Here is a 25679-nt window from a genome sequence, read left to right on the forward strand (position 1 = left end):
AAGTGCTTTTTGTTTGATGTCCATAACTAGAAAATATGTTCTACATGTTTTTACATTTATTTTACAGTCATTTTAATTGAGTTTATTTTGATACTAGATTTTTGTTTATCTTTTACCAACTAAATTAGCTAACCAACCTTTGGTTATGTAAAATGAGAGGGGGGGTGTGGGGGGGTGTGGGTGTGTGTTATATATAGGGAGAGAGAGAGAGAGAGACTCAAGGTCACCTGTTTACCTACAGTTACTTTCATAGCTCCCATTTCATTTGGATAACCTTTGTTTGACTGTAATTCAGATAGATTTTTGAACTGGAAGAAAACAGACACAATGCAGCATGCTTGCCTGATGAGATGGTCAGAGTGCATCCATAATACAGAAATAGCTTTAAAACAGACTATGCTATAAACCACTAATATTTTACTACTGGCACACTACCAAAGACTGTGTGTCAGCTACTTAAGGACTACATTAAAAATTAGCTGACCCCAAAGTAGGCTAAAACTAAAACTACATCCTTTATGAGAGATGAATTTATAGGGAAAAAAAAGTTGCTTAACTGTTTGGAATGGGGCATTTATGGGGCATTCTTCTGAGGGACAAGAGAACTGTAAAACTGTACACAGTTTGTAAGTCACAGTGATGTCCATTAGTATGGACAGAATTTAAGGACAATTATCACTTAGTGTCTTCCAGCTCCAAAGTACTTTACAAACCTGAACCAGTTAATCCTCTCAGCAGGCCTCTGAAGCAGGTGGTCATTAGCATTAGCACCACTTACAAATTGGCTAAATGAAGACAAGACATTAAGGTCCAAATTTTCAGAAGTGGCTTTTAAACTTCCACACCTCCATTTCTGGCTGCTCAATGAGAGAGCCCAAAGGTGATTTTTTTTCCTGAAATGATGAAGCACCTACAGCTCCCATGACCTTGGGGGTCAAGACAGGCCCTCAAAAATCAAAAGCCACTTTTGAAAACATGCAGCTAACTGATGTGCCCAAGGCTAGTGAGGGAATCTGTGGCAGAGCTAAGATTAGATTCTAGTAGTTCCAGGTCCTCCATCCTCTGCTCTGATCATGTCTCTCACTGTTCTGTTAAAGCTCCCTATTTCTACATCCCATTTTTAGCATATCTGGATTCAGTCACCTTCCCCTTGTCATGCAGGTTCCCAGTGGAGTTTTTCCCCCCTTCCAAATAAATTGCATTTAAAGTAGGTTTAAAACGGAATTTAACAAAAGAAAATCACTAATGAGTAATTTTGTATCACGTGCTTTTAAACAGCATGCAGGGCATGTTCTTTCCTTTACATTTTAAAAGCCCTAATACACTAAAGCATTTACCTAATGGTCCTGTGGGGGAGAGATAAGGCATTCCCTTAAGACAACAGTACAGCAACTGGTCCTCTCCAGTAACTACTCTCCATATTTGTTTTTTTGAGAAGGGTTTTAGTCTCACCCTCACTCCCAATAATTTACAAGCAGTGCATTTACAGGATGCTCTGGGAGCCATGGCAGACCCTTATGCTCCTACAGCACTACTCCTGGATAGACTTCATCATTACTGACACGTCAAGGTCCATCCTGCGTCACGCCACGTTGGAACAGGCTTGTGGGGTTTATGTAACCGGAGGCAGCAAAGAAGCCTCCTGAACCAACTTATCGATGGCTACCTTGGTACGTGTAGGAAATCGGCTGCCGTGTCCCAGGCCTGACAGTGAACGTGTTCACAGGAGAACTGTACTGTGGGTTGCCCTGGGTAGGCCTGAGGGAGGAAACAAAGGAGGAAGTCATCAAAAGCCATGGAAGCCATTTATAAAACAAAGCAGCAAAGCATCCAGAAGGGGTGGGGGCAGGCGTAAGTGTGTTCCTGTAGATATATTTCATTCTGCACCCAGGGAGAGCAAGCTGTAGTTCTCTTCAGTGCCTGTTGCCATAGTATTCAACAGCCCAAATCTGAAGACACGCACGCAGGAACAGATTGGCTAGGGCAATCCTTAACCACTCCTCCATCTGCACGGCCTGTACCAGTGGGCACACTGTGCCTTTAAACATGCACCATTCTTTTATCTGATGGTGCAACAAGACATACCTACAGTGCCCTAGGCAAAGGAATCCCTCTGCTTGTGTTTTAAATCTGCTTCAAAACATGCTCTAATTAAAGCCGATTCAGGAGCATGCTCCTTGGGAAGAATACGCACATGGAGGGGACACACCTCTCCCTGCTTTGCCAGCAGAAGAGCCTCCGGATTCCGGGAAGAAGCTGGGATAAGGCTTATTCATAGTGCTCTTTCTGGCATGTATCTGTATTGCGACGCTGCCCAGATGCCCCAATCAGGATTGAGACCCTGTTACGAGTAGGCATAGTGCAAATGTGGAGCAAGGCATGGTCCTGTTCCCTGCCCTGCCCGTCCTGCTCTTCAAACAGACTGCTTCAACTTGGGGATATTTTCCCCTTAAGCAAACCCTCTCCACCCTCCAGAACAAGTTATAATTAGAGATGGGCTGAGGGGGCTTTGCGTGGAGCCAGACAGTGCCTGGGTCAGAGGGAAAACCAGCTGAAAGTCAGGCCTAGGACTGAGGTGGAAGGAAGAATCAGGTCTTGGGTTTGAGTTAGAGAGAGCACCAAAGATGTTCTCAAAAGACGTCGGTTGCACCTGCGCCAGTATGAGGGGAGAAGCCTCTTCCTCTCGGATGTGACCCAGAACGAGAACCACAGATATGGGTTCAGACCTGGGGATTCAAATTGGATACCCCTCCCAGCCCCCCATTCCAAGGGTTTCCAGCATCAGCCCACCTGCCCTTGCAATAAGTGGAACGTACCTGCTGGTTGCTGCTGCACTGGCGGCAGAGTAGTCCCCATTCTGCCCTTTATACTTGGCGTTGTTCATGGTGTGGTTATAAGACCTGGTTTTCCCAGGGGGCTCCAGTGACATCCGCCTGCCCTGCGTGCTGCTGGGAGCACTCCTGTGGGTGGAGCTGACCCGGCACATCCCCTCCGCAGCCTGGGAGCCATACCCCACTATGCTGTGGCCATAGGTCACGGGTGTGCTAACGTTCCTGGAGGATGTGGATGTTCTCGTGTAGGACCTATCGGGTTCAGACACGTACAGGCGCTTCTTGATCAGCGGGCGGCTGTCTGGGCGGCAGACAGGAGGGCCAGTGGAGTAACTGCCACCTGGGTAATGTTGACTGAAGCCGCTAGTCCTCGTGCTGCTGTCTGGGGCCATTTTGGAGGGCAGGGCGTAACTGTTAGCATAGCCGTAGCTTGGGCATCGGATATTCTGCTGCCTTTCCCAGGGTTGGCTGTATTCTGGGAAACTGGGGTCTCTGCAGCTCTCTGCCACGTTTGAAGAAGCATCCTCGACCCTGTTGGCGTCATTGCTGAACTCTGGTGGTGGTGGGATGATCTCGTAGTCAAGCTTCTCTCCATTCTCTTCCTCCTCCTTGGTCAAGGAGTTAGGAGGTGAAGAGACAGAGTACAGGGGAAGGTCAGGTTTGGGGGGAAGGTCTTGCAGTCTCAAGTGGCTGGACTCCAAGAGGCCTTGAACTAAACTGGAGGCACCAAACCTCTCTGGCTTGGAAAGGCTCTGGGACTCCCCAGCGCTAGTTTTCTGCATGCTCTGGCTTTGCTCAGAAGTGCTGGAGAACGACAGTGGTTTGTAGGCCCTCTGTCCTGGTTCTGAGAAGCCCAGTGCCTTGCCTTCAGGTGTGACCATCCTGTCATGCTGCTTGCCCTCCAACAGGGCAGGGGATGCCTTCTGTGGAGACTTTGGTACCACCACAAAGGAGTAGGGCTTGGATTCACTGAAGTAGAAGTTGGTCAAACCACTTTCTGACTGGCTGCTGCTGCCACTACTGGATTTCTCGGATAGCTTAAGGGGGTGTTTTTTGGACAAATAACTGTTCTGGCGGGAGGCAGATTGCCTGACTCTTTGGGCCCGCTGTTTTGCGGCCAGGAGGAGAGCCATTGGAGAGCCTTTCTCCACCTTTTCTCCTGTGACAGGGTGGATCAGGGCATTGTCATCCTCCTGGTCTGCATTCATGGAGGAAGAGGTTGGCTGTGAAGGCACCCCTGGCTTCTCAGCAGAGCACAGGATTGTGCCTCTTTCTGCATCATGTTTGTTTGTATTGACTGGCCCCTCCTCCACAGTTTGGGAGGGGGTCAGAGAGGACAGACTGTCTATGGAGCTGGTCTTGGCCCGATGGGTCTTGTATTGGACAAGAAAAGTGTCTGTGTGTGGCCCAGAGGTTTGTGTGGGAGAGGTAGCCTCCATAGAGGAGAGTGAAGAGGAGGCTAGAACAAAGAGTTGGTCCTTTGGTTTCTGAGGTGGGTCTGGAGACTTCTGAACATGGTCAGACAGCAGGTATCCCGAAACAGGGTTTAAGTTCTCCAAAGTCTTATTACTGGTGAGGGCAATGAGAGTCTTAGGATCCTCCTGCATCTTCTCAACTTCCACTGAAGCTGCTGTGGGTGGGAGCTGATTGGCTACAGGTTTTGGCAGCCTGGAGTCACCAGAATTTGTCTGGCTGCTTCCAGAATTCAGGGTAACTCTGTTTGTGCCTGAACTGTGTCTGTGATTTGTAAGTCCTGTTGGTGGTTTACCTTCCTTTGTTGGGGAGAGTAGTGCTTCCAGCTCGTTCCTGAATTTCATAACACTGTTTGCTTGCGTGCTGGTGGGTTTATTGCCTGGAGCAGAGAAAACCGAGGAGGAGTACTCTTTTGTAGTGAGTGAATTAGTAGGGATCTTCTCTTTCCTCTCACTTTCCCCCCCTGCTGGTAACTGTGGATCCTTCAAAGTAGGTTTAGCTTGTTTTGACCCAACAGAGCTAAACCTATCATTGCTAGCATGGTCAGTAATACTGTTGGTAGGTCTGGCATTTATGGGTTTATCCAGCTGTCTCTCCTCCCTTTTCGAAGAAGAGGACAGCAGGACTGATAGTTCTTGCCTCAGCCTGTTTAGATTACTGGGTTCCTTCCAGTCATCATCAGATGATGTGTAGTCTGGAGAGGGCACGTCCTCTGCAGCAGGAAGCTCAGATTTTGGACTTAAGTCCTTTTCAGCTTTCTCCAGCGGGACCTTTGCTGCCTCTGACAATGAGGACTGATAGCTATTAAAATTAGTCCCTTTGCCACAGTCTGACCCTGGTCTTGGGCTTGCGGGTTCTGTGATTTGCCTGACGGGCTTTGTTACTATCTGCCTATCCAAGGTAGATTTCTGCTCAGCTTCTCCAGCTAAGTGCACCTTGGCTGCAGGTCTGATGGTGAAGCTCGGCGGAAGGGGAGGGCGGGTGCGAGGCTGTCTGGAAATAAGCCCATCTTCCTCACAGGGATCTTTTTCTTCCATGGAAATGGATGAAGTTCTCACCGGGGCAGCGGGAGGTACTTTTAATGATCTGGGGAAAGTTAGGTGAGGTTCTGGGGCGGACTTGGTCAGCGACTCTTCCTTCTGGTGAGAGGCTGGTGGAGTGGTGACAGCAAGAGAGGGGGCGCTGGCATTTTCCCTGGCATCTGTCTGCCTCGTGTTCAGAACCGTTTCCGATTTCCACTTGGAGACACCGTTCGAGATGGGAGTATGAAGCAGGGGGGGGGCCGGAGGCGGCAGAGGAGGGGCCGGAGGTGGCAGGGGAGGGGCCGGAGGCGGCAAAAAGGCAAGCGGAGGTGCTGGAGGAATGAAATCCGGAGGGAACGGCGGGCTGGGAGAAGGTAAGGTTGAAGACGAAAGCAGAGCTGGAGCCACAGATGGCGGAGATGCTGCCGTTGAAGGCGGTGGCGGAGGAGGTCCTTTGCACAGTGGAGGCAGTGGTATTTCCATCGGTGGGGGTGGGGGTGTCATGGAAGGTGGAGGCGGGGGTGGGGCCATGGAAGGAGGTGGAGGAATATCATTGTCCAGATAGTCTCTCTCAAAACCTTTTGGCCGCAGGTCTCCAACCGACTTGTACATTCTGTAGTTGCCATTGATTTGGGGCCTAAGGCCTATGGGAAAGAACACTGGTATTAAACACATTGCACATGGGCAGAGTCCATACGGAGAACATCTCCATCAAAACTGTCCTTCTAAGAAGAACCAAGTGTCACAAAGCCAGCTAGAAGCATTTCATTTAAAACAACCTAATTAAAAATGATTTTAGCAGCAACACAGCCATTGCAACTCACTCGTTAATAGCGTGCTTGCATTCAATACATCTTTAGGAGATGCCCAGAATAAGAGCCTGATTTTGCAACTAAAATCCCAGGGGCAGACCCTAATGAAGCAGGTATAGCTTGTACCAAACTCTCTATGGAGTAGATGAAATATACTAATCTCTAGGTCTTTAATCTTGACGGTGCTCAGCACCCTCAACTGTTGACTTCACTGGCAGTTGAAGGCACCTAGCACCTCCTTAGGTGGCCTGGATAATACTTGTAAACCTTTCAGCCCCGGTGGAATTAGTCATCTGAAAAGCCTAGTTCATAATTATGCTAACATAAGAGTTGTATCTCACCACTAAGAAAAAAAAATGGATTGAGCTTTTTCTTAAAAAACAAGTTGAGGTTAATAGACAAGAGAAGGTCTCTTGGCTTCTTTCTGCACTGGGAGATCCTGCAATGTATTTTGTGCTCATTTGGTTATGAAAATTGGAGAGGAATTAATAAAAAATAAAGACACTGTAGACCTCTATCAGATTCTTCCATAACTTATGGAATTTTGATAGTGGTTCATCAGTTTTAAGTTAGCAATTGCTACTGACTTATTTTGTATTGTACTCTCCCTCAGAGCTCTCTCTGTCTTTTCTGGTGCACTGATTTTCATATAAAATGTATCAAACCAGATAATCTGGGTCCACAAAGGAAACAACTAGAATTAGATTGTTTCAGGACTCCCAAGGTCTTATGTAATACTGATCAGAAAAGCATATTCAGTCTCCTGGCTTCTTATTATCACAGTCACTATCTAAAGTCAAGACAAAATTTAGTTACCGCCTATGCTTCTCATTGAATAAGGGAACAAATTAAGCAACCAAATTTCCATGTCAACAGTGTAATAACTTTATATATTTTTAAAACTCTTGATAGTTGCCATGGTTGCATCACAGAAGAAACTAACCCAACATGCTTTGCAGGTGTTGGCTTCATCTGATGAGAGCATCTCATAACTGTGTTTCACTCCTTTTCCCTAAGGACACTTGGAATCCTCCTCAAGAAAGCCAGCAACTGAAAGCTTGCTCAGTTTGTGTGGAAACACAGGAGACCAAATGCTGATGCCTCGGTAAATTGTCTTCAGCCAAACTAGTTGCATGATTAAGGAACGGTGACGGCAACATACGTGGATCTGTGCATTAAAGCCATTTTAAGGGCTTTGAATACCTCAGCAGAGAGGACACCTTACCTGGAGATGCTGTTTCTTCAAAGCCCTCCGGCACAGAAGGGGTTGGTACAGCCACTCCATGTGTCTCCTGGGTGTTCTGAAAGGGTTGAATAAGCGGATGGTAAGAAAACTCACAACAATATATACACAGCACCTAGTACAATGGGGTCGCGGTCCATTACTGGGGCTCGAAGGCACTACTACAGTACAAATAAATAATAAAAACACCTCAAATACCCTGGGTATAAAGTGCTGGACATGAGTTTTACCCATGTTATGTCATTTGAATCTCAGCTTTTAGTTATATATGTTCCTAGGCCTCCTGGTTGTGAAGAAAAGCTTGAAAACATGACCTGACAGCGTAGTGATATCTGCCTGCAAGTACAGACAACCTCCCACCAGAGAAGTAACATCAGCTTTTGCCAGAAAGCTACCTCCGTTGGTGCATCCACTGCTGGCATGGTGGCCTTGGGAAGCACACTCGTTGGGAGTGGACTTGGCACTCCAGATTGCCTTATTCCAGCTCAGGGCACGGGTGAAGATAGACTCCACCAAGCAATGGTAGTCACTCACCAAAGTTCACACGCAGAGGACACTGATTCACTGAAGAAATGATATGAATTCCATCCTCTGGAGGGGCTGTGGCATTCAGCACAGGCTAATAAGTTAAGTACCACTGACATTGTCCTCCCCCCGCCCCCCAACCCTCATGGGTTTGCATTCCTCTCTCTAGTTAGCACCGAGGACTCACCGTGAAACCCAGCTGAAATTGCTGAGTCTCAACTATTTTTGCATCTGCACTGCAAATTCAGAAGCATTTTGATGCAAAACCAAAACGGGAGCTGGCCCAGGTGCCCAAATCTTAGTGACCCTGCTGAGCTTCAGACTTGTGAAGCTGTCTGAAGCCAGGGCGTGCAAAAGTTTTGGTCAGCTCCAGTTCATGGCATTTTCCTGAGAAGTGGCCTCATTCGTGGCACTTTCAACTAGGCTGAAATGCTGAACAAGGGCCTCCTATGCCTCCCAAACACAAACAGCCCAACCTGCCCCTCTAGTGACTCACTGTGACGATCATTCAGCAAAAGCGTTTAAAGTTTTTGCAGCTCACTAAACACACACTAATGCGTGAAAATTAACAGATCAAGCCCTGCCAGGACTGGAACTCTGTAATTCCTGGACCAACGCTTTACTCAGCAGTTTTGAGCCTCGGCTGTACCTTCTCGAGACTTCATTATAGACATTTCAGGCTCAATTCATCCTTACCAGGCACCGCGTGCAGTCATCTACATCTTGTGCGAAGTGCTACCAAATCAGAACAGTGGTGTTATACACCCACTTTGCTGTGACTGCACAAAGGGCTGGACAAGGCTGAATTGGGCCATTCTGTACCACGGTACAGAGAAATTTATACCAGTCAGATGGTTCCTGTAACAGGAGTGCTCTTTATCAATAGAAAACATACATTGTTAACAGATAAAGAGCCAGCAGCTAGCACTCAAGAACAGATAGCACAGTTCCTGGGTTTTGTAGGACCCATAAAATGTGGTGGTGTGCACTGCCAATGGCTTCTTCTAGGCAGCTCTTTACAGTCCTTTGTGCAAAGAGAATGTTGCCCTAAGAGCAGCTTCCGCCATTGCACAGCGTGGCTGTGTTTCTTATACAACCCCCTGGATAATGCTGTAGCCAGTGCCCTTTGCCATTTGTTTGGCAATATTGTTACTATTGCAAGAGATTGCAGTTGGGTTCCAAGGTCCCAACGGCCAAAATTTCATTTTAACACATAATCTACTCCACCATCATAAACACGTCGAGAGTCTAGATTAACTGGCTGTAAAGGCTCTGGGTGTAAAAAGAAAGCAGAGTGGGATAATTTAGAAACACAGGAATTTCCAGAGCAGTAGCACATATAGCCCAGTCTCCTGTCTCTGAAGCAGCCAGCACCAGCTGTTCAGAGAAAGGGGCAAGAACCCCATGGTAGGCAGTTATGGAATAACCTGCCCATAGGGAAAGCTTCCTCCTGACCCCCAATAGTTACAGGTTGGCTTGTGCCCTGCAGCATGAGGGTTTGCATTTCTCACTGCAGCCACTGTGGCTGCATGGAGCCATCAGGGGATTTTTCTGCAGCCACAACAGCCTCCTGGGCTGAGATTGGGCTGGGGCATGGTGGCAAAGCAGTGGCCCCTCCCTGTAGTGTCCAGCTGTTGCTCTTGGCTGCCTTGGTGTTTGCTGGCACCACCAGCGGGGTTGGGGTCGGGATCAGCGCCCTGCACCATGCAGCCTCCTGAGGGCTCTGAGCAGCGTCTCTGCAGACACATGGGGCCAGCGTGTGTGCTCAGCGGGCTTTGGGTTTCAGCCCCTGGGCTTTGGCTCTGGGCTTCAGCCCAGTGCGGCGGGGCTTGGGCTTGGAAAAAATTGTGAGAGCGGCTACCAGCAAGGGTTAGTGGCCACACCCTGAGGCCACCAGAAAAATTGTTCTAAGAACCAGATACCCTGTTATAGTCAAAAGAAACATTACAATTGTTTGTGTTGTGTTTTCCACACCACCTGATAATTATACATACAGTGAATGAATACATGTTATTAAAAATATCTTCCTTCCTGGATTCTACACAGATCCAGAACATTGCTGGCTGTAAATTGAAATCTGACCATTATCCTGCAATTTCACACGCACCTTTAGACACTTTAATGCTTAGGATTCTCAACCCCACCCACTCTGAGTGTTGCTAATATGTAACAAGGATGGGGTTTTTGCAAAAGCTGCCTTGGCCTGGATTCATGAATGCCAGCTGGCTCCTATTTACATTAATGCTGCCAGGAAAGGGAGGTCCACTGAGGACTATAATATTGCCCAACTCACAAGAGTGCTATTAAGCTGTCTCACTCAGGGATCAAAGTTTATGTCCCAGAGAGATCACGCTCAGCAGTAGCAGGTAGGATGGGGAAGTAATGGCTGACTTGTTTTTAAAGCACTCCGTTTTTAGTCTGTGTTGGGAGCAGCCACCAGAAGTGGCAGAGAAACCCAAGAGGCCCTCCCAGAGAGAAGACAATATAAATGAACGTGGCAAATAACTCCCCCACACCCATTCTCACCCAGAGTTTCCTACCAATTCTTGACCAAATGGAAAATGCATATATTCCCTCACTGTGTGCTTTACGGAGTCCCAGTCGCAGCCTTCAGTGCCTGCCCTAAACTGATCATGGCACAGTCAGAAGACCATCCTCCTCAGGCCCAAAATGTATGTCAATATTCAACTGACCAGGCACATTAACAGTGGTGAACAGGTTGACTACTTTTAAGGCATCAGATATGAACCTCTGTCAGAGGCCGACTGCCGGGCTAGATGGACTTCTGGCTGTTCCCATGGAGAACATTCTGTGGTTCTTGGAGATACACACTTTAATGGGAAGGAACTTTTTGGGCAAGAACCTTAGCTTTGGTTGAAGGGATAAGGAGAAGAAAGGGGAGAAGGAAGCATTTCAGGATTTCTCCCCCTTTGCCCTTGCCCAGTGGCACCTCTCCAGCTGAAGATGTCAGGCCATGACTTCAAATAGAATTTCCTTGAGGTCTGCAACTTTGCCAGCAAAAGTCAAACAAAGAGGCGTCTAAAGGCATTTCATACAAGCTAGCGTGGCCTTCTCTGGTACAGCCATGAAAGCATAAGGAAGGCGACAAATGAAAAACCAGCAATTCTTAGCTATTCCATATTGCTTTGAATCTCAGGAGTGCAATACACATAGTAACTTGTTAACAAGGAAATTGAATGATTTCTAAGCATTCATTTGCCCCTGCATTCTGAGAGATACACGTGTCACAGGCTAGATTACAGGGACACACCCCTACGGAAATGAAGAAGGCGGCCTATATTTTCAAGTGTCCAATAATTGTAGGGTGTCCAATTTTTTGAGATGTTAAAATGATGTTTCAGGGTCCTGTCTGAGCACCTGCTGTTCCCAGGGAATTCTTTTGGGGTTGTCGGTGCTCTGCACCTCAAAATTAGCCCCCACAATGTCACATGTTTGTCTTCCAAAAATGGAGGAAGCCCAAGTCAGTGGCCTCTCTTGACAATGCTGGCCATAGCAACTGCATGTATTTGCTAGGCACGTGACTAGCTTTACTCAGCCTCCCTCTGACTCATGGTGAGGTGCTTCTACTCTCTTGAGCGGTTCACTTAGAACCAGCATTTCAGGTTTGAGGAGGTTTTCTGTGCCCTGAGCACCCAGCTTGGGATGAGCGTTCATTGGCACACGAAAGCACTCCTTCATGACTGTGGGACAGAATTAGGTCGTCCCTCTCCAGGGAAGCTTCTATCACCCTTCAAATGCTGAAGAGAGAGCTTGCCTGACTTTACTTTGCCCGGATCCACTATCTCCTGTCACGAGGACCTATACTTCCTTCATTTGGAATGACTTTGGTGCATCTCATTGTGGTTCCCAGAGGTAAAAGTCTGTAGCAAAAGATGACTCAACAACTAGCCCCCATTTGTGGCAATCTCAGAGAGGCTGAGGGCTGACTGAGCTCCCTCCTAATCCCTCTTGGTGACTCCTCCAAGTCAGGGGTGAGGCACAACCAGGAAAGCCCCCTCAGCTGCTGCCCCTGCTTGGTGGTTAGCTAGTGTGCTTTGATCTCCAGGGCTGTCAAGGCAGCACCTTGCACTGGCAATGAGAATGGAGGAAGTTGTGCGAGGTGCAGGCTGTTGACCACTGAAGAAAGAGCCACTGCTCCCAAGAGTACACGAGTTGCAAGTACTCTCTCATTAAAGTGCCTACTGGAAAACATCACCCCTGGTAGCAAGGCCACTGCTAAATGCCATAAGGGTTCATGTGGGAAGGAAGTTGGTCTTGCAAGGGAAAAAATGTCATACAGAAAGGAATGCTGAAGAGATCTGGGCACAATTCCAGGGCACGCTGTACACAAACCCTAAGCCACTTTCAATATTGACTCACGATTACATCTACGTCAGCCTCCCAAAGCCCTGGCAATGCAGAATGTCAGTTGCTGTGTGAAAAGAAGGGGCTGTAGATTAGTAAATTGCTTATGTGAGGTGTGTTACAGCAAGGCCTCAGGAGCAGGAGAGTGGGTCTCAGCTCCATTCATTTCACATCACAGTTAGAGCTGGGTGAAAAAAGGCAAGGTTATTATGCAAAGAAAAAAATTTTTAAATTACATTTTTCATTTAATTCAATTTAAAAAATTTAAAAACAATTTTTTCTACCTGTGTGAGAAAACCCCCTACTCTCTCCTCGGTACCCCAATTGGAAAAAAAAAATTGAAGAGTGTGAGACATTTCCTTCTGCAATTTCAAAAAATGAAGACAAAAATTAAGTTTTTCTGCAAAAAATTCAGTCACTAACCCCCCTTTTTTTGGAGGATAACTTAATTTGCCAGTGTTAAGAAACCCCATTTGCTCCCCCCCACCCCAATCCCAGTCTTGGCAGGGGTCATGTGACACAGTGTAAGCATGTGTTCCACCACGCCTCCCTGCTATAGAAACACTTGGGCCAGAAGTACCTCTACACTGTTCTGCTGCGTGTGTGTGGGATGCAGGGAAATGCAGCCGACATTCAACAGGCAGGACAGCTCTCATTTCTCTCTGATGCCAGACAGACTGAGTGACAGGGCAGCAAAGCAGGGAGGGAGAGACGCTACTTGAAGAGCTTACAGGGCAGGTTCTTGCTGCCTGCAAAGCACAGCTGGGCTGCCCTTCTTTTTAGCCTTCTCAGTGACTCATTCCTTTGGTTTCTCCATTTATAGTTAGCCTTTTATATTTAAAAAAGGGAATTCTGAGAGTGCAGAGAAGCCAGGAAGCATCAGGGGCGGAGGGAGGGGGGGAGAAACACCATGACACTTATTGGAGGATGAGGGACTATGTCTGATGGCTCCCATCCTGTAGCCAAATAGCGCACCAGAGAGGTCAGCACAGGAGCAGGTGAGAAAGTTGCATTGCGGGGGCCGAATAAGAGGATGGCTCTGCATGTTTATTCCAAAGGACATTTGTGCTGCAGAGACCTATTTATTCCCCCTGCTTCTTTCCCCCTTGCAGCCCATTTCAAGTAGAGGTAGAAGGCTGGGTGTGCCACAAGCATGGATCTCCCCTGGAAAATTGGCCGCACAGGGTTCCCAGGCTTGTTCTCTCTCTTTGATTCCATACAAGATACAATTTTTAAAAAGTTTTTCCAACTAAAAGCCAACCCTGCAAACTCAGTCTGAGCTCTGCCAATCAAGCAGGGTTCTCTCTCTCTGGTGCGATCACTTTACGAAACTTTCTGCAGGTAAGTCATGCCCTCAGTGACACCTATGCAGCTCCATTGCTTCCTTATTATTCCTTCAACAACACCGGTATAATCCCACAGCCTCCTAATTGTTCCTTTAATGACACCTCTGCAACTCCATTGTCTCCTAATACCCATAGTAACACCTGTACAACTCCATTAATATTTACAGGTTTTAGAGTAACAGCCGTGTTAGTCTGTATTCGCAAAAAGAAAAGGAGTACTTGGGGCACCTTAGAGACTAACCAATTTATTTGAGCATGAGCTTTCGTGAGCTACAGCTCACTTCATCGGATGCATACCGTGGAAACTGCAGCAGACTTTATATATACACAGAGAATATGAAACAATACCTCCTCCCACCCCACTGTCCTGCTGGTAATTACAGGTAATTAATTAGCAGGTAATTACCAGCAGGACAGTGGGGTGGGAGGAGGTATTGTTTCATATTCTCTGTGTATATATAAAGTCTGCTGCAGTTTCCACGGTATGCATCCGATGAAGTGAGCTGTAGCTCACGAAAGCTCATGCTCAAATAAATTGGTTAGTCTCTAAGGTGCCACAAGTACTCCTTTTCTTTTTATTAATATTTACGCAACCCAGTCGCTGTCAATGCACAGGTGTAATAACTGACTGAAAAGTAGTAAATGTAGCTATGCTGACGATGCAGAAGAAGCAACAGAATCTGGCTCGTTCTCTCTTAGCTACGTCAGCTCTTCAGGTCTAAGAATACATGATTTGCATGACCAGACCAGTATCTGGTAAGGACAGTATCCTACCTCTAGCAGTGACCCATGTCTGGTACATTTCATGTAGTTCAGCTATCCCGTCTCTGTAATACACCTAGGCAGTTGTGCCCTATTCCACATGCCTTGTGGGACTGGACCCTTGGGAAGGCTCATCATGCAGGGAAAAATATACTCAATACTCATAACAAATGGGGAAATTTTACTGAATTTGCAAGAAATACTCTCTCCTTCCGATTCCTGAGGTAGACAGAGACTCTTCTGGAGATTCTTTGGGGATCCCCATATCTAGCCCTGCTGACCATACCTCCTAATTTTAATGCTAGCATCCAGTTGCTATGCAAGTGCTGCTAATCCTGTCTGAGAGAGTCCCTGTCCCAAGGAGTTTATATAGAAGGACCTGTCTAGAGGTTACGTAAAGGTATGGGAGAACTGTCTGACAGTACAAACAAGCGAAACTGATGCACCAAGAGCAAAAAGCCCAAGAGATCCCAGGGAAACGTTCTCAGCCTCACCCATCATGGAAGAGCTCCAAGTCACAGGCACAGAGCAGCAGCTACCCTGGGTTTTTGCTGCACTCCCTGACTTTGATGTTAAGCAGCTGTGGCAGAGCTGAGCACGTATGTGGCTTGGTACACAGGGAATGAAACAAATAAAGAAGCTATTTCTATGGGGTTAATTCAACCTGACGTAGACATACCAGTCTTTCCTCCCTCTCAGCTCTCTGGGTTACATGCTCCCCTTAACAGTGAGGATGGCCAAAGTCACGATGACCATCTTAATGCAACCCGTGTTATACAGGGGAGGAGGGAAGGAGCTGATGCAGAACCCCCAAGTGGCATTTGCTGAATTTGGGCCGATTTAAATACATGACTCAAGTTTTTAATTGGGACGGGAGTTTTGTGTGCATCCTGTCCTGGGCATGGTTTGAGGCTCTGGAATGAACTCAGGACCACCACAAACCTTCTCCAAGTGCCACATGTATTTCTTTGACCTGCCTTCTCTAGTATAAACACATAACAACGGGTATATTTATTTAACAAGAAAATTCACCACACGTCTACCAACACAAACACTCCTCTGCACACATTCCTCCTCCTGGAGAAAGGATGAGAGAAACAACAACATGTGACAGATATGTAGTCACGTTGCTTAATGCACTACTGGAAGGCACTCAGATAAAAACCTATCTAGAATAGAACAGAACAGTGATAATTCTTTATTCAAGGGTTATGTCCCTGTTACAGCAGCCTAGAGGATCGTTCAAAATATCCTGCAAAAAGGGTCTGATTCTTTAGGTTTTTAAAGTAATTTCTACAGTAGTTTAATCCCCATGAATTGTATAGGGTTCTCCCATCACACACTGGAAGGAGAATTTGTTTTTGGAGCTGGCAGGCACTGATCCACACATTGACCCATAAATATCATTTGGTGTAAAGTCCTGCTATACCACATCAGGACACTGACTGCTCCATTGTTCCATTCAGCTCAAGGGGTTTTTGCTCATTTACAGCATCCCTGCTTAGAGCTTTGCCAATTTCCCTTTCCCCACTACTGCTTCATGACCTCCCTTTACTAATGAGTATCTCATAACTGAGCCAACGAGAGGGCATTACCAGTAGCAGTCAAATCAGAATACTGTACTCACAATCTGATCCTGATTTGCTACCAACACATTGAGCCTTGTATTTGCACCAGAAATGCTAATGCAGTTTACCAAGTTCATGACCAATGTAACTTACCTCACCTCACAGCTTCCTAGCTGACTATTTTTCCTGTGTCCATCATAAACTATGAGCTCAGCTCAGATTTCAGTCCCTGCCTGTACCCATCATCATTAAAAAGTGGTTTTGCTTCCACTCTGATTTTCTTTCTGCGTATAGATGATGAGAGATATACCGAGCACCCCACCAATCTAGCTGGTTCTAAACACCATTTGCTAGAGTGGCAGAGCGAGCTCCTTTAACCTTGCACCAGCTGTGCAGGAATGTAATCGGGGATGTGGAAAATACTTACAAGGGGCATGAAGGTCAGTAACGGTCGGACTCTTGGCCGAGGCTTAAGCGTTGCTGTTCCAGAATCAGTCACTGTCATAACGCGATTATCCTCATAGTACAGTTCAACAACATCGCCTAAAAATAAGGAGAATAGAACCTGTGAGACAGGAATAAAGCTAACTGCTGTTAAAACCAAACACCGTCATATAAGAAGGCCTGGTCTACACTACGAGGTTAGGTTGAATTTAGCCACATTAGGTCGATTTTATAAGCAATGCGTCTATACAACCAACCCCATTCCGCTGACCTAAAGAGCTCTTAAAATCAGCTGCTGTACTCCTCCCTGACGAGGGGAGTAGTGCTAAAGTCAACCTTCCTGGGTCGAATTTGGGGTACTGTAGATGCCGCATCATGCCATTTGATGGTATTGGCCTCTGGGAGCTATCCCAGAGTGCTCCAATGTGACCGCTCTGAACAGCACTTTCAACTCTGATGGACTAGCCAGGTACACAGGAAAAGCCCCAGGAACTTTTGAATTTCATTTCCTGTTTGGTCAGCGTGGCGAGCTCAGCGGAACAGGTGACCATGCAGTCCCCCTAGAATAGCAAACAAGCTCCAGCATGGAGTGAATGGGAGATACTGGATCTGATTGCTATATGGGGAGAAGAATCTGGGCAAGCAGAACTCCGATTCAGCAGAACAAATGCTGATATATATAGCAAAATCGCACAGGGCATGGTTAGGGTGACCAGATGTCCCCATTTTATAGGGACAGTCCCAATTCTGGAGTCTTTTTCTTATATAGGCTCCTATTACTCCCCACCTCCGTCCCAATTTTTTACACTTGCTGTCTGGTCACCCTAGGCATGGTGGACAGAGGCTACACCAGGGATACACAGCAGTGCCACGTGAAAATAAAGGAGCTCAGGCAAGCCTATCAGAAGACAAAGGAGGCAAATGGTTGCTCCAGGTCAGAGCCCCAGACATGCCACTTCTATTGATCAGCTGCATGCCATTCTGGGGTGGGGGGGACCCTACCAGTACCCCAACGCTCTCCATGGACACCTGCAAGGTGGCAGCCTCATGTAACACAGATGACTATTTTGTGGATGAGGAAGAGGAGGAGAAGAAGAATGTGCAGCAGGCAAGCAGAGAATCCATTCTCCCCAGCAGCCAGGACCTTTTCCTCACCCTGAAGCCAATACCCTCCCAGAGCATATTGTTCCCGGACTCCGAAGGCGGAGAAGGCACCTCTGGTGAGTCCACATTTGTAACGACACTACAGGGATTAAAAGCAATTGTGTTTCATGTTTGATTTAATTTGAACAATTGGTATGCATTCGCGGCCAGTACAGCTACTGAAACAGTCTGTTAACGTGTCTGGGGATGGAGTGGGAATGCTCCATGGACATCTCCATGAAGCTCTCCTGGAGGTACTCTGAAAGCCTTTGCAGAATGTTTCTGGGGAGCGCTGCCTTATTTCATCCTCCATGGTAGGACACTTTTCCCTGCCAAGCCAGTAGCAAGTGGTCTGGAATCATTGCAGCACAAAGCATGGCAGCGAATGGTCCTGGGTTTTGGTCACATTCATGCAACATTCGGTCTTTATCTTTCTGTGTCAGCCTCAGAAGAGAGTGATATTGTTCATGGTCACCTGGTTGAAACAGGGGAAGTTTTGTAAGGGAACAGTAATCCCCTCTGTTTGGTGACCGCAGCCCCTCCTTTTAAACGGCAAACCCAACCAGCATTGGTTGCTATGGGAAAGGAGGGCGCTGCAGTTTGAAACCATTCCCACATGTTATGAACGCGGAAGAAGCTAACCCCATGTACCCTTTGGCTTACCATGGCTGCCTGGAAACCAAATTCTGTTGCCCAGCCGTGTGTGATGTGTCACCATACCGGCAGGCGCTCAATATAAAAGGCAAAATGCGACCTTGTACCTAAAACATAGGTGCTGTCTGCTGTGAATTGCTTGATTCACTGTGAAAGAGTCTCCCTTTGGTTCTCGGAAATGGAACTTCTTAAAAAAGTCTACTTTCCCTTTCCGCCCCACCTGCAGCTGCAAATGTTTCTATGCTCCCCATACCAACTCCGTCCCTGAGGTTATCGCAGATTAGAAGGCGAATAAAATGCACTCACGATTATATGTTTTCCAAGCTCATGCAGTCCTCCTGCACTGATAGGGCACAGTTGAATGCATGGAGGCATTAGGTGGCAGAGGCCAGGTATCAAGGACACACTCTGCCAACCTAATGCACTTGGTGGGGACATGCACAATCGACTTCTATAAAATTGATCTCATTTTGTACTGTAGATATTTCCGAGGTGGTGTGGTGAATCCTAGGTCATCTCCCGCCCATTACTAGGGGAACTCCATCTGTTTGGGTAAGAAACTAAAAGTCTGGTGCTTAGCCGAATCTCTTGGGTCAGCAAAAGTGGGCTGAAGATGCCATGAGAACAGGCTTATATACGCTTTCAGGTGTTTGGGGAATCCTCAAGAGAAGGAGGGTCTTTGGTTCCAATACTTACTCACTTTGGCTCATCAGAACCTCCCTATAAGTACTTTAGGGCATGATGCAAGTCAGCTTCTGTCTGACTTTTCCTTAATAGCAGGGGTTTCAGTCTGTGGGTCAGCCGGTGAGTGCAGAACTAGTTTCCCACTTGCTTAGGGGCTATGTTTACTGTGTGGATCAGCTTTCTGGTACCATGCGGAAAGGTGCCTAAAGAATCACCATAACTAGAGCTAAATGGAAAATGTCAACAAATTAAATGTGGAGGAAGAGCCAGAACAAAATTATCTGCAAAACTTTGTGCTTTTCTAACCAGCTCCAGTTGCAATTAATATACTGTGACCAGGGCCCTGATCCTGCGAACACAGGAGAAGTGGTTTCTATGGAGTAGACCCCTTGAACTCAGTGGAGAGTCCCACGTGTTCGGTAGTAAGACACCATATCCGGGATGTGCTCAGTGCTCTGTGTCACAGGGTGTTTGAGCTGCAGATTAAATGAGCTCTTGCTGTAGGAAGTAAAAGAAAGTCTTAATAAAAACAGGCGAGAAGAGAGAGCATCTGAGCTGAAAGAACACAGATTTATTCCAGCAGGTGGGTCTGCTGGGTTAGTTTTGCTGCTGTTCCGTATTAATCAAGGTCTGTCTCCGGTGGACCAGACTTACAAAGCTGGCACCCGAGTCACCCTTTGGGAGGGAGAAGATTCAGAAGCAACTGGGAGAAAACAGATGATTGTGCAGTGAGATGGTCTCTGACATTCTCCTCAGACCCCTCCTTATGTAAAGTAGCATGGCTGGTTCCACAGCTGGATCAGTGGCTGGCAGTAGCACATGGACTTGGGGATGGCCGAGATCGACTGATGGCCTCTCTCTTTAACCCTGCCACAGAATCCCTGCTGACTCCTGACCTACTACCCTTGGCGCCTGTCCCCACCTGGACAGTTGCATATTCCTACAGGTAGGGAGGTGGCCTTCAACATGTGGGCTTTGCTGCTGGTGTTTTAGGCTGCTTTAACTCTACAACAGATCCCTGACATTTAATTGTGCAGCAGAGAGGGACAATGGGCCCTTAGTGTTGCTCAGGAGTAATATCCCGGCTCCCTGGGCTTGGCAGCCTGCACCGGCAGCTGCTCTTCTCAAGCTCCTTACAGCGATCACCAAATGAAGCCTCAAAGGACAAGCGATCTGCAGCACCTCTCTCCCACTGAGCTTTAATAGTAGAGTCTGCAGAAGGAAGGGGCACATGAAGTGGCTTTGCAAGCAGCCACGAAGCTTTCCTTCCTGCACTTTCCTTTACTGCCCAGGCCATTCTCTAAGGCAGCCTGGAGGGCACTTTGGAAATGTTCAGAGGTAATAATGCCCTTGGTCGGGTCAACAGCAGGGATTGAACCTGGGCCTTCTAGACCTGGATGAACCATAAGGTTGGTGTCAGCAATAGTGGACTCAAACTCTTTACATGGTCCAGCCACAAAAGGGTGACTCAGGGATGTCTACAATGAAAAGAACAAAAAACAAAAACCACCCACCAAACCCATGAAAGTGAGTCTTAGAGCCCGTGCCTGCAGACTACGGCTCACAGGGATCATGCTACGGTGTTACAAATAACAGTGTAGATGTTCACACTCCAGCTGGAGGTTAGGCTCCAACACCCATCCCCCCTCACTGGGCTTCACAGCCCAAGCTGGAACAACGACACTCAAGTTTTTAGTGCAATAGCATGAGCTCCGTGAGCCTGAGTCAGCTGAGACAGATTCTGAGACTTGCTGCTACCGCAGGTTTTTTAAGTCTAGACGTACCCGAAGACACGAGTCCACTGCATGTTATACAGAAACAAACGTCATTGTTTAGGCAGGGTGAGGACTGAAGTTAAACCTCCGCCCAAAAGTGTCTAGTCAATGTGAGTAGCACTAGATTGAATTTACTGAGACTCTTGTTGGGCACTCTGAGACATGGAGCCAAAATTCTGCTTCCACTTACTCCCAGTTTACACCAGGGCTGTTTCCAGTGGATTTATGGCTGTAGCAAAGCAGTACTTGGCAGTCAAACTCTGAATCCACCTCCATGTATCTCTTCTAAATGAATCACTTTGCACTAGCGGGATAAAGTGGGAACATGCCCAGGCCATATTTCGGTTGTTTACTGTAGGGGGCTTAGTCAAATAATGAAAAAACACAAGTAGAACACACACCCAGACATAAATAGAGATTAGGCAAAATGCTTCTTTAGTCCCTGCAAAATCCTTGTTCCTCTTGTCATCAAATTCAGAATTCAGCTGTTCCAATGCTTCCTTTCACTACATATTATAGTGACACAAAAAGGGATCAATAACACTAACAAAAGACACTCTAAGATGCCACAAGTACTCCTGTTCTTTTTGTGGATACAGACTAACACAGCTGCCACTCTGAAATTTGAGTCTTCAAAGTACCTTACAAATAATGAAGCCTAAAGACGCCCGCCAAGTTAAATATCATTATCCCCATTTTACAGATATGCATGGCAGATAGTTGACATGACTTGGCCATGACCTCTGAAGGTGTTGGAATAAAACTGGTGAATTCCCAGTCCTCTGCTTTTACCATTGGACTACACCTCTCTTCCCATTGTTCTTTCGGACAGTAAATAGAGCCCATAATTTACTTTAATGATGTACTCTGTGACTGAATTATAGCATGAATTAATAGGCAGAGGCACCAAAGGATGTAAACCCCACCTTTGCCAGAAGGATAGCTACTGAATAACTTGCTACCAAGAGAATTAAAGCAAAGAAGGAGAGGTTTTTAAAAAAAAAAAAAAAAAAAAAAAGGTGGGGGGCGGGGGAAAGGCATGTAAAATAGACACACTCAGAGATAAAAATGGAATAAATTCCCACAAGGAAGAGTTCACACCCATTGAAGTCAATAGGATTTTGTTACTGGTTTCCATGGGAGAGAGTTCATTATGTAAATCGCTTTTTTAATTTGGGAGCATGATGCTCACACCTCAATGCAGAGGAATCCAAGTCAGAATTCAAATCTGAGGCATGGGAGGACCATCTGATGGTCACCTTTAATTTCTGTGGATTATATGGTTAGAAAACTAGGATTGTGTAATCCATACAAACAAGTGAAAGGGACAGGTTGCGTTTTTTGCTTGGAAGCCTCATTATGGTTTTTATTCAATCAAGAATCTCTTTTTATAAAGGAGACACCTATTTATTTGTCTTGCCAACCAGTTTGTGTCTGAGATTGTTTGGATAGCTGGTTGCCATTATAGTCCTGCCAACAGGTGGGAATGACACCCATTCTCTGCATCTCTGTCATGACTTCCCAGCCTTGTTTTCCTCCTGATTGACCAGATCAATTGATGTGAAGCAACAGATAATCTTGTGCTGAAAGGTCCCCGACGATAACAGTCTGAGACATGCCCCAGATGGTTAGCTGGAGGAAACGTGATCCAGCAAAACAGATTGTTTGTGTTCTCAGGTCTCAGTTGTGGAGTGTGATTTGCATGCAATTGGGATCATTAATGCAAACCTCAGAAGCATATATAAGCAGAAGGAAGAAAGCAAAACATACCTATCTTTCGAGAGGAACAGAAGCAAGGAGCATCTCAGTTTTGCAAGAACCTATCTACTGGTTCTGGGTTTACAAGCCACAAACTCATGAAAAAAATGTTAATTTTCATCACAAATTTAGATGACATTTGTCAATTTTATTTATTTAGTAAATGGGGGGGAATCATTTGCTGACAAGCCCTGTTATTAATGCATCTCTGCTGATCTTAGACTTCTCCCCTCTTTCCGAGAGGATCTCATGGTAAACAGGTGGCCAAGGATGAAAAGGAGACTGAACACCTGGAGGCCTCCATAGAGAGCTAGCAGGAACACCACATCAGTCTTCGTTTCAACACCTGCATGGGCGAGCCTGAGTGCCGTGAGTCAGCCACAAACGCCATCCCGCTTAATAAGCTTGGCTGATGGCATTTCCCTAACCGCGTCCATCACAGGCACAAGGTTAGCAGGGATGGCTTGAGAACAGTCTGACAAGCTCTTTTCAGGCTGATGCTCAGAGTAGGATGCAGCCCTCCTGGGTTGAAGAAAAAGTTGTTCCCAGAGAACAGCCTTCAAGAGTGGTGCTGTCACCACCCACCACCCCGTGTCACCCAGTGACAGTACACAGGCTGGAGTGCACGGTGCTAAATGGCTCTTTATTTCTAGTGTTATCCCTGGTGTTATTTCCAGCCGCAACAAGGACCATTGGAGGGAACGCATGCACGCTTGAGCTCCTTAAAAACAGGAGCTTCCAATACAGGCCAGTGTTCAGGCCCAAGAGCTGAGTTTTATAAAAAGTTTTAGTTGTGACTTTCACTCAAATCTAATGCAACTTCACAGAGCTTTTGATTCAAACAGTTCAATTAATTTAGTAGAGAGACTGAATGGTCAAGGGTCTCCAAAATCATGTGATCTTTAAATTAAGCAAGACACCAACTGAAGCCAATAAGAGGCTGGATTACAGACCACAAAACTTTGCCCCAAGGTTATTAAGAATTTGCAGGCTTTGAAGCATCTTTAAGAAAGGAGCTTGAATGCTTTTGATGAAAAAGGCGGGGTAATGCTTGCACTTGTATTTTCCTTGCCAGATAAACAGGATTTGCCTCTTAAAAGACCACCAGCAATCAGCATTCTCCCCTGACCTTCCTCTCCAAGTAAATGCATGAGCTCTATTTTAAGACTCCACAGGAAATGGTTTCCCTTGGATTGTACTTTGGGCACCTTCAGGTATATAGTGTTTTCTGGAGATATTTGCAAATGTGACACTGCCTTGTTTTAAGAGTATCCTTCGTTTGAACTAAAGCTTTCCTAAAAAGACTGTACTGTACCAGAGAATCAGTTGTGTGACTTGACAGAGGCTACTCACAATTCGTAACGTATTGTAATTTCATTGGTTGCATCACCTATGGTAGCTGTAAAGCTAGTGTCGCCCTATCTGAGGGAGGGGATGGTATTAGGCACTAAAATCAGGAATCTCTGAGTCAGTCACATGCAAAACCTACTCCCTTTTCTTGTTGCTTAACCTGTGTTTACTTAGCAATATCTCTGATGCAAAACTAGGGTGGGGATTAGCATAAGCAGTGGAGCACCTTGTAGCATATGAAACTATGAACATTCAAAGAAAGAGGCAAGATACAGGGAAGGGCTTTGATCAGGCAGAACATAGCGTTGTCTGAAATCAAAATTCAACTAAATCTGCACCTAGACTGCTTAGCAGTGAGGCAGTAGCAGGCCTGGGATAAATCCACCGATAAGTCTTAACATGCTGGCTTGAAAAACTTTATTTAGTACCTAAACATCCAAAATAAAGTATTACAATGCAAGAGCTACTAAAGGCCTGATTCTGCGACCCTTATTTGTTTGAATAAGCTTCCAGAATGGATGGATCTCAGCCTCTGCGCCAATGTCCCTTGTGCCTCCAAGGAACCCCATTGACTTGGAAGGAGACAGTCGCAGGACGGAGGCCTAATTTTGTAATTAGCCAAATGCACTGCCACTTTAAAACAAAAACCCTCCACAGGAAAAATACTTGAGTCCCTCTTTGGATTTATAGCAGTAATCAGAAGGGAACAATTTTTGAATAAAGTCTCATGGCACTTTTAATAGTGCCTATTGTCCTCATCTGAATTTCCCCAGCCTGAGATCTGGATGTAATCCCTCTGTATATCTTTAACTTTTGTCAGTGTGTCAGCTACACAGCTAAATAAACAATACTTCCACCCCTGAATTTACAAATGTTTATTGGAATCTAAAAATCCAATCCAATCCACATTCTGTTATCTGTAATTTGGTTCAGCTCTAATAATATTTATCTGACGCTATCCCACCTAAGCCTCCAGGGTGTTAAATTTACAATGAGATACAAAAAAAATCCACAGAATAAACAAACGTCACACCCCACAGTTCCTCAAAAACAAGTTACCTACAAAACACATGTCCAAAAGCTCATTTAAACCCCAGAAAAGAAATGCAAGTCAAATGTGTTAGCAAAGACTAGAACAAAGCAAGTCACGGACCACGTTCTTCAGAGATCTGAGAATCCCTTATCAAGCCACATATTAAGCTAGATTTCTCAGTTTTTGTTAGCTATTAAACTTGTTTAGAAACCTTTCATTTTCCTTGACTTTACAGAGTTTGTCACTTGCTGCTCATGCAGAGGATCACAGGTTCAAACATGTTTCCCTTTAATCTGCTCAGTCCTAACAAATACCTCCCATAGTTTCCCAAACTGCATGAATGATTAATAGGGCTCTGCCTAGCAGAATTCATACTGTCCACACCAGAGCTCCCCAACAAGGGTATTGCTGCTCCCCCACCCCACATATCTAAACTATGCCAGTCACTGCTTGGATTCAAAGTGGGAGGCTAATCAGGCCAGGTAGCACTTTGAGAAGGTGGGGGGATTTGACTTCTTTACTGCCTTTCTCCTGAAAGCCCAAATAAAGAAAGATACTAACCGGGACCACCTTTGCCCTCAGAAGTGACCTCTTGTGTGAAGATCCAGGGTGGATTTGTCGCATAGAGGGAAGTGTTGTTGGCATGTTTCTTCCCAAAGAGTTTGCTAAACGTCCCCTGCACAGACTGATTCTTCTTCATCTTTCCTCAAATCCCCTGCTGTGCTCTGCTCAGGTCTCCAGTGTTTCCTTTAGCAAGACATATTTCCAGTGTGCCCTGTCACCACCCAGCTGAAGCTAAAACAGGTGTTGGTCTGCAGAGCTACCTTTTCGGCTGCTTTAAAGGTAAACACCTGAGCTGGTAGAGGGCTGGCTGCTCTTACCTGGCCACAC

At 46.2% G+C, this 25679-nt stretch overlaps 1 protein-coding gene across 1 annotated transcript; it reads right to left on the minus strand.

Annotated features, from left to right (window-relative positions):
• Window positions 1-25590, minus strand: C21H6orf132 (chromosome 21 C6orf132 homolog). Its single transcript, XM_073320146.1, has 5 exons — window positions 25350-25590; window positions 16375-16490; window positions 7364-7439; window positions 2817-5970; window positions 1-1758 (listed from the first exon to the last, which is right to left on the minus strand). The coding sequence occupies exons 1-5, from the start codon at window positions 25486-25488 to the stop codon at window positions 1653-1655; spliced, it is 3591 nt and encodes a 1196-aa protein (XP_073176247.1). The 5' UTR covers window positions 25489-25590; the 3' UTR covers window positions 1-1652.
• Between the last annotated feature and the right edge of the window lie 89 nt (window positions 25591-25679).

This window comes from Lepidochelys kempii, chromosome 21 (assembly GCF_965140265.1).
Source record: "Lepidochelys kempii isolate rLepKem1 chromosome 21, rLepKem1.hap2, whole genome shotgun sequence".
NCBI lineage: Eukaryota > Metazoa > Chordata > Testudines > Cheloniidae > Lepidochelys > Lepidochelys kempii.

Coding starts and splice junctions, on each gene's coding strand:
- C21H6orf132 (XM_073320146.1), bottom strand. CDS start 25,488: ATGAAGAAGAATCAGTCTGTGCAGGGGACGTTTAGCAAACTCTTTGGG. Junction 16,491..25,349: donor TGAGGGCAAAGGTGGTCCCG/GTTAGTATCTTT, acceptor CCTTATTTTTAG/GCGATGTTGTTGAACTGTAC. Junction 7,440..16,374: donor TACTGACCTTCATGCCCCTT/GTAAGTATTTTC, acceptor CAACCCTTTCAG/AACACCCAGGAGACACATGG.